Source organism: Onychomys torridus, chromosome 4 (assembly GCF_903995425.1).
Source record: "Onychomys torridus chromosome 4, mOncTor1.1, whole genome shotgun sequence".
Taxonomy (NCBI): domain Eukaryota; kingdom Metazoa; phylum Chordata; class Mammalia; order Rodentia; family Cricetidae; genus Onychomys; species Onychomys torridus.
In genome coordinates this window covers 147965966-147974679 of record NC_050446.1, presented here as the reverse complement: position 1 = coordinate 147974679, position 8714 = coordinate 147965966, and the positions used below count along the sequence as shown (strand labels likewise).

Below are 8714 nucleotides of genomic sequence, written 5' to 3'. Positions count from 1 at the left end.
GCACCTGCGAGGGACGTAGGAGCTCCTCTCGGATGTGGAAAGTCGGTGGAGGAGGGAAGAGCGGCGAAGGAAACCACAACCCTGCTCGCAGCTGCTGGCGCAGCGGTGCATGCTGGGCTTTGTAGTCCCTGAGTTCACGCCCCCTCGTCTTGGGCTTCCCCGCGATTGGGCCAAGATAATGGTCTTTGGAACGTGGACTTTTAAATAAAAAGAGGTATTTTTGAAACAAGATGTTAAGGAAAGATGGAAATAAGTCAGTAACAAAACACCTAACCCTATGGTCAGAAACTGATGTGTAAATTTGTAGTCTGTGAATTTATTTTCATTATTTCAATTCTGTTATCTTTAATGTCCTTGACTATAAAAAGATAGAAATAACTATCAATCCTTAAGATTGAAAGGTATATGTAAAGTGCTCATGCCTGGCGGTGGTGGCGCACGCCTTTAATGCCAGCACTCGGGAGGCAGAGGCAGATGGATCTCTGTGAGTTGGAGGCCAGCCTGGTCTACAGAGTGAGTTCCAGGAAAGGCGCAAAGCCACACAGGGAAACCCTGTCTCGAAAAAACAACAACAACAACAAAAAACCCACAAAAATAAAGTGCTCACTAGATGTTGGTAAGTATATCTGACGTTTCTTCAAAATCAGAGTGAGCATATAGTTATGAGGATTTTTTTAATTAAAAAATTAAAATTTTAAGAGAAGTTTGGGGTTGCCAGTAAAATTTAGGGGAGGGTGAGATTTCTGTACTTGCTGCTTCCTCACCTCCAAAGGCCTCTCCACTATCCATTCCCCACCAAGTTGTTTCATTGTCAGCGTTGGTATTGACACATTATCAGTTCAAGGTGACTGTTTATGTAACATACAATTCACCCTTGTACAGTCTGCTGTTTAGGACAAAGGCAAAGCCGTCTGTGTCTGCTGTTTCAATAATCTACAAGAGCTCCAAGCCTCCAAAATCCACTGGGTACCACTTTTTTATCCTTCTCTCTTAAGCATCTGTCTGTCAGTACTCATCTTTTTTTGTTTGTTTGTTTTCTGAAAAACAGAGTTCCCCTGTGTAACAACTGTGTAGAACTTACTCTGTAGACCAAGCTGGCCTTGAACTCACAGAGATTTTCTACCTCCCAGTGCTGGGATTAAAGATATATGTACCACCACCATCTGGACTTCTTTTTTTTTTTGAGCTGAGGATCAAACCCAGGGCTTGCTAGGCAAGTGCTCTACACTAAGCTAAATTCCCAACCCCATCTTTTTTTTTTTTTAAATCGCGTTTTTATTACTCCTTTGAGAGTTTTGTACCATGTGTTTTTTTTTGTTTGTTTGTTTGTTTGTTTGTTTGTTTTGTTTTTCCAGACAGGGTTTCTCTGTGTAGCTTTGTGCCTTTCCTGGAACTCACTTGGTAGCCCAGGCTGGCCTGGAACTCACAGAGATCCGCCTGGCTCTGCCTCCTGAGTGCTGGGATTAAAGGCATGCGCCACCAACGCCCAGCTGTACAATGTGTTTTAACTATACTCACTTCCGCCAACTTTTCCCAGATCCACCTCACTTCCCCATCCACCCAACTTTGTGTCTATTTTTTTTTTAATCTTTTAAGACCTATTTGTGTTGCCCAAATATTCTTGGCTATGTGGTCTTCCACTGGAATATGGTCAGCTTACCAGGGGCTATATTATACTCTTAGAGAAAACTAATCCTTTCCAGCAGCTAATTGCTAATTTCTCCACTGTCCAGGAATGGGGTTGTATGCCTAACTCTCCATTCGGGAATTTGGTATGGCTTGAGTTTGCACAGGTTTTGTGCATGCTATCCCAGTTGTTCATATGTGCAGCTGCCCTGCTGTGTCCAGATGTTTTCTGTAGTCATCCACTGCCTCTGGCTTTTACACTCTTTCTGTCTCGTCTTCAATGATGATCCCTGAGCGTTGCGGGTAGGGAGTTGAGGCTAAGGCACTGGTATTTAAGCAGGTAGCAGGTATGGGTGCAATACTCACTTTTAAAAATATCTCTGTAGCTTTACTCTATGGTGATATTTTATTTGTGCTGAAATGTGATTTTATTTGTATGTTTATAAAGTTGCCTGGAGATCAGAAGTCACACACAGCGAGCCATAAGTGGGAGTCTGGCAGAGGTAGCACATGCACTTAATCTGATCACATGACAGGCAGAGACTCTGTGGTCAAGGATACATCCAAAACAAGGTGACCTGAATTTTTAATCCCAGTACCAACCATAGAGATCTGGAGGTCTGTATAGACAGGCAGTGACGAGGAAGTCATGTGGTTGGCAGAACACACGAGAAGGCAGAACAGAAAGGGAATAAAAAGACAGGCACAGGAAGAAGGTCTCTCTCTCTCTCTCTCTCTCTCTCTCTCTCTCTCTCTCTCTCTCTCGGGAAGGATGGCAGCGAGTGGTAAGAAGGTAGTCTTAGCTCTTGGCTACTGCTCTAATCTCTGGGCTTTTAACTCTTTATTTGGCTCTGTGTTTCTTATTTAATAAGACCGTTTAGAATTTCATTTACATTACTCTTTGTAGATGATTGGAGTCATGTCTTCTCAGATTGGCGCCTTTCATTTAGTAACATGAGTTTAAGTTTCTGTTTCATAAAACATTTCAAGATTGCTGTCTTCCAGGGTTCCAGTTTCCATATAGGTAAGCTCTTATTTGGAATGTGGCCACAGCTGTAGCTGACACAGAGACTTATTATTAATTATGAAAGTTTGGCCTTAGCTTAGGCTTTTCCTCCAACTAGTTCTTAAAACGCAAATTAACCTGTCTCTATTAGTCTACATTCTGCCCCATGGCTCAGTTTCCTCTCCTCTGTACAGTATGTCCGACTTGTCCCACATCTCACTAGCAGCTCTCTGCACCTAGATTCCTTCTTCTCTTCCTTCCTCTTCCTGGAAATCTGGCCTGTCCTCTGCTGCCTACCCATTGGCTGTTCAGCTTTTTCTTACACCGAACACAGCAACATATCTTCACACAGTATACAAATATTCCATAACACACAGCTGTCGATATTTTCTTTATATTTTGACTGTATGACACCATCATGGGTTAGGTCAGTCAATGAGCCCTTTCAATATCTAAAGCAGTTTTCAAATAGTTGTAGAAAGTTCTAGACAGGCCAGTTCTCAGTTCATTTTCTAGGAGAGTGGTATTTTAGTAGGTTTGCAATGACAATTGTTGAAGCCAACCACCTGGGAAAATGTGTCCCCTGAGTACCCCTAGATGTGTTTACTCTGACCATATGAAATGAACTGCCCAGTGTTGTGTGTAATTGAACCCATCATCTCAGATTTATAATGGACTTTTCTCTCTCTCTTGGGGACAGGAGATAAAATGTCTGTCCTCACTTCTCCCAGAGGGAAGGCTGAAGTGGTTCATTGCCGAAGAACAGAATCCCAGGATATCTTTTGTATCAAAAGCCTCATTAGAAAATTTACTCAGAAGCTGTTTGGGAGGCTCAATATCATCTATCTTCTGTAAGTACATAGCTAAGTAAGTTCAGCTTGGTAGGGCTGGAGAGATGGCTCAGCAGTTAAGGGTCCTGAGTTCAATTCCTAGCAACTACATGATGGCTCACAATCATCTGTGATGGTATCTGGTCCCCTCTTCTGGTGTGCAGGCATATAGGCAGACAGAACACTGTATACACAATAAATAAACCTTTTAAAAAAAAAAAGAGTTCCTTTAAAAAAAAATAATGCTTGGCAATTTTACTATTGGGCTGGGGAATGTAGCTTAGAGATGGAGCTTTTGCCTAGCTTGCATAGGGCCCTGGGCCCAGCAAGAAAACATCCACCACCACCATTTTAAAACTTTGTCAAAAAGGGTGTATTCATCTCTTGGAACTTAGAGTGGGCAGTTCAGTGCACAGTTGAGAAATGTGTAGCAGGAGGTCAAGGGGACAACCGACCTCTGTCCTCTAACAGTATGTAAATTGAAGACATCTCATGGGCTTTAGAGTCAAGCAAACTTGAATTGAAACCTCAAGTGTCCCACTCACTAGTATAACCACCTGGGGTACAGTATTAACATGATCACATTTTGAGAACTTACCGCATATCGGGCTCTGTGCCTGTCAGCATTGTGTTATTGAATCATTCCTATACTTCTGTGAGGTTCCTTCTCTTGTTCCCATTTTATGGATGAGAGTGAGAGGCCTGACCTTTGCCTGCTGAAGGTCAGGCTTATGTAAGTGGCCCAGTCCCGGCTTGCTTCAACCACCACTGCTAAGATGTTCTTCTAATCTTGAAAATGTGAGCAAATGTGTTTTTTCAAAGATCTTGTTCTGCTATTCACACACACACACACACACACACACACACTATATCTCATAACCCTCTGTAGGCACAAGAATAAAATATTTCAATCAGTTTCTTTTTCTTTTTCTTTTCTTTTTTTTTTTTTTCGAGACAGGGTTTCTCTATGTAGCTTTGCGCCTTTCCTGGAACTCACTCGGTAGCCCAGGCTGGCCTTGAACTCACAGAGATCTGCCTGGCTCTGCCTCCTGAGTGCTGGGATTAAAGGCGTGTGCCATCAATGCCCGGCTCAGTTTCTTATTTTTATTGAAAAATTTCATAGCCTGTTGTGTTATATTTCCTAAGGTTGTACCACCCCCTGTGATATACATCCTGCTGCTGTTAATGCTCTCATGTTGTCTCTTTTCACATGGAGTCAGGGATGGTTTGTGGGAGTCATAGAAAGCAGCTGAAGTGATACTTTGTGACTTCAAGTCTATGGCGCACAGAGGCTTGCAGCTTCTCTGGAGCCTCTGGTATTACTCCCTCTCAGAACTCGGCTGCCATGCCATTCAAAGTTTGCGTCCCTTAGCTACAGGCCAGTGTTCAAAACAGCCTCAACCGAGCTCTCGGCCCACGGCCACCATCTGCTGCCAGCCACGAGTGTCAGTCATTCCAGCCACTGAGTCTTCACAGCTTCCAGCCACAGCCACATTTGACTCGTATCACAAGACCTGTTCATCTGAACCCAGTGACCTCACAGAATCACAGAACCATCTTAAGTCTTTATCTTAAGCCAGTAAGTTCTTTGAGATGGTTTGTTACATGTGCAGAAGGTTTTGTTTGAAATGCATAATTCATTCCTTTGGTTAGGGTCATCATGAGAAGAATAGGCCTAGAGATCTGTAGAGGAGAAAGTGGAATAGAATTTAAACCCCAGGTCTAAAAGAGGGCAAGTGTGGTCATTACTTTTCTTGTCTATGTGACGAAATACCAGGCAGAGGAGACATAAGAGAGATTTATCTGGGCTCAGTTCTAGAGGCATGTCTACCATGGCAGGAGGGGCATAGAGTGGGAGCTTGAAGGATGACTTGTTCACATCTCAGCAGATCAGGAAGCAGACAACTCAGGCTGGACCCAATGGCAGAGAGAACCTCCAAGGCCTACGCCCAGCAACCCACTTCTCCTAGCTAAGCAAAATGTCTCAACAGTCTCCCAGAACTGTAAACAGCAAATCCCAAATACCCAGCAACTGCTTCCCAAATTACCACACAGAGGCTTGTATTAATTACAAATGCTTGGCTGGTAGCTCAGAATTATTACTAACTCTTGTACTTAAATTAACCCATAATTCTTATGTATGTTTAGCCACGTGGCTTGGTGCCTTTTCTTAGTATGGCATTCTCATCTTGCTTCCTCTGCATCTGGTTTGTGACTCTGACTCCATGCTTCCTCTTCCCAGCATTCTTAGTTTGGTCACACCACCCATACCTCCTGCCTGGCTACTGGCCAATCAGCGTTTTATTAAACCAGTTCGAGGGACAGATCTTTACAGTGCACAAGAGGGTTATTTTATAGCACAGAATGATGTTACTAGCTGGTAGCAAGTGTTCAGAACAAGAGCCCCAGGGGATCTTATTCATTCAGACCACAACATCAAGGAAAGAAAAAGAAGTAAAATGGAGGATGTATTAAAATCACATAAAAGAAAAAGAAATAAAACGGAGGACTATTAAAATCACATAAGATATAGCCAGGCAGCGGTGGCACACACCTTTAATCCCAGCACTCAGGAGGCAGATCTCTAAGTTCAAGGCCAGCCTGGTCTACAGCAAGATTCAGGACATGCACCAAAACTACACAGAGAAACCCTGTCTCAAAAAAAACAAAAAAATCAAAAAGAACAACAAAAAAAAACCCACATAAGATGAGAGGAAATTATCCCCTGTGTCAAAACTCAGAAGTAAATGTTTGTCAACAGCACTCTTCACTACAAAGGTTCACTACAAATTAAAAGCCACTGCATAGTTACAGAAGATTACATTCTAGAAGGTGCTGTGACAGCTCTAAATCTACATGTTTCTAATGGAGTCCTTTGTTTTTCATTTTTGAAACAGCCTCTCATTATGTAGCCCTGGCTGGCATGGAACTTACTATGTAGACCAGGCTGGCCTCGAACTCACAGATAACTACCTGCCCTTCCCTCCTGAGTGCTGTGATTTCAGGTATGCACCACACTATGCCTGGCTTTCTGTGTTTTCAGGGGGCCATCCCAGATTCTTTATAGCAAAAATCATAGAACCAGAGGAAATCTAGTTATTCTGCTGGAGCATCTTGAAGAAACTACTTAGAGAGGCTCTGTCACAGGGAGAAGGGAGGTGGATCTGGAAGCACAATAGTCCTCAGGTTCTAGCAGACCTGGGTGCAAATGAGCCCACTGATGCCTAAAACAGATAAGGGCTGGACAGATGGCCCAGCAGTTGAGAGTACTTGAAACACAGGCATCAAGATTGGTGTTTGGATCTCAGCACCCACATAAAACCTGGACCTGGTCTTATGAATACCTGTAATCCTAGCACTGAGGTCAGACACACGAAGGTCCATGGGGCTTGCTGAGCTCCAGCTTTATCGAGGGACCCCTGCCTCAAAGGAGCAGGGTGAGGAATGATAGACACTAATGCCTTCTGGTTTCTGCATATGTGCACATGCATACACCACACATACATGTTACCAACACACCCATAGTACATCTTGATCAAGGTGAACTGACTCCAGAATCCAAGGTTAGTTTATTATTAGAAAATGGATTATTGGGGGCTGGAGAGATGGCTGAGTGGCCAAAGTGCTGCCATACAAACATGAAGACCTGAGTTCCTATGTCCTCCCTCACATGAAAAGCTGGCTGTGGTGGTTTGTGCCTGTAAGATCAGTACTGGGGAAGAGACAGGAGGACCCCTGCAGTTGCAAAGATGGTAAGCTCCAGGTTCGGTGAGAGACCATATTTCAAAAAGTAAGATGGAGCATGACTGAAGAAGACATCTGACATCAGCCTGTGGCACACACACACAAGTAGCACGAATCTTAAATGGTCTTATTAATAAAAGCAAATCTGGAGCCAAGTATTGGGGTGAATGCTGAAAAGTCAGAGAAGCAGAACAAGCCACATCCAACCTCCCCTTGCCAATTCCTCAGCTGATCTTGTTTCCTCAGACTGAAAGCCTGAGTCCTCACCCGAATGGATCTCAGCTGAACTGCTGCTAAAAGCTAAAAGCTTAAAAGGGCTCTAGTTCCTAGTCCTCACACCTTATATACCTTTCTGCTTCCTGCCATCATTAAAGGCATGTGGCTTTCGTAAGCAAGACATAAGATCTCAAGTGCTGGGATTAAAGGCATGTGTTACCATGCCTGGTTGTTTCCAGTGTGGCTTTGAACTCAGAGATCCAGATGAATTTCTGCCTCCAGAAGGCTAGGATTAAAGGTGTGTGTGCTACTGTTTTTTTCTGGCCTCTATATCTAGCAACTGTTCTGTTCTCTGACCCCAGATAAGTTTATTAGGTTGCACAATATATTGGGGGACACAATATCACCACACATATACACACGCACATACACACACACACACATTAATTTACTACATTGACAGATTAAAGGAAGAAAAAGTATAAAGTTATTCTAAAGAAACCAAAGCATCTGATAAAATTTAACGGTTATTCTTTTTTTGTTTGTTTGTTTTTGTTTTTCAGAGACAGGGTTTCTCTGTGTAGCTTTGTGCCTTTCCTGGATCTCTCTCTCTGTAAACTAAACTGGCCTCGATCTCACAAAGATCTGCCTGCCTCTGCCTCCCGAGTGCTGGGATTAAAGGTGTGTGCCACCACTGCCCGGCTTAATGGTTATTCTTAGTTATAATGCAATATAATATAAGTGGTGGTTTTAATAAAAATGGCTCCCATAGGCACATCAGGTGTGTCACTGTTAGGAGGTGTGGCCTTCTTGGAGTAGGAGGGGCTTCGTTGGAGAAAGTACATGGCTAGGAGGTGGGCCTTCAGGTCTCCAGTGCTTGAAGCCACACTCAGTGTGGCAGTTCTCTTCCTGCTGCCTATGGGTCAAGATGGAGGACTCTCAGCTCCTTCTCCAGCACCATGTCTGCCTGCATGCCACCATGGTCCCTGCCTTGATGACAATGGACTAACCTCTGAACTGTAAGCCAGCACTCCATTAAATGTTTTCCTTCATGAGAGTTGCTGTGGTCATGGTGTCTTCTCACAGCAATAAAACCCTAACTAAGACACATTCTAAAGTTGTAAAACTATTTAATGCCATAATAATGATAAGATAATAGACTAATTCCTTTTACTGTAATAAACAGGGTGAAGTTACCTATCACCATGGCTTCTATTTGACATTGAGCTGGACACCTTAACTATTATAGTAAGAAATAAAATATGCCATGTGTGATTATACACACCTGTAAT

The 8714-nt window shown here is 43.2% G+C and overlaps 1 protein-coding gene across 1 annotated transcript in view; it reads left to right on the top strand.

The window, feature by feature from the left end:
* The first annotated feature begins 74 nt into the window (after window positions 1-74).
* Window positions 75-8714, top strand: part of Cfap61 (cilia and flagella associated protein 61) — a 295900-nt gene continuing 287260 nt past the window's right edge. Inside the window, exons 1-2 of the mRNA XM_036186271.1 lie at window positions 75-214; window positions 3333-3483. Of these exons, the coding sequence (XP_036042164.1) occupies window positions 3341-3483 (143 nt within the window). The 5' untranslated portion in view covers window positions 75-214; window positions 3333-3340. The remainder of the gene's footprint in view (window positions 215-3332; window positions 3484-8714) is intronic.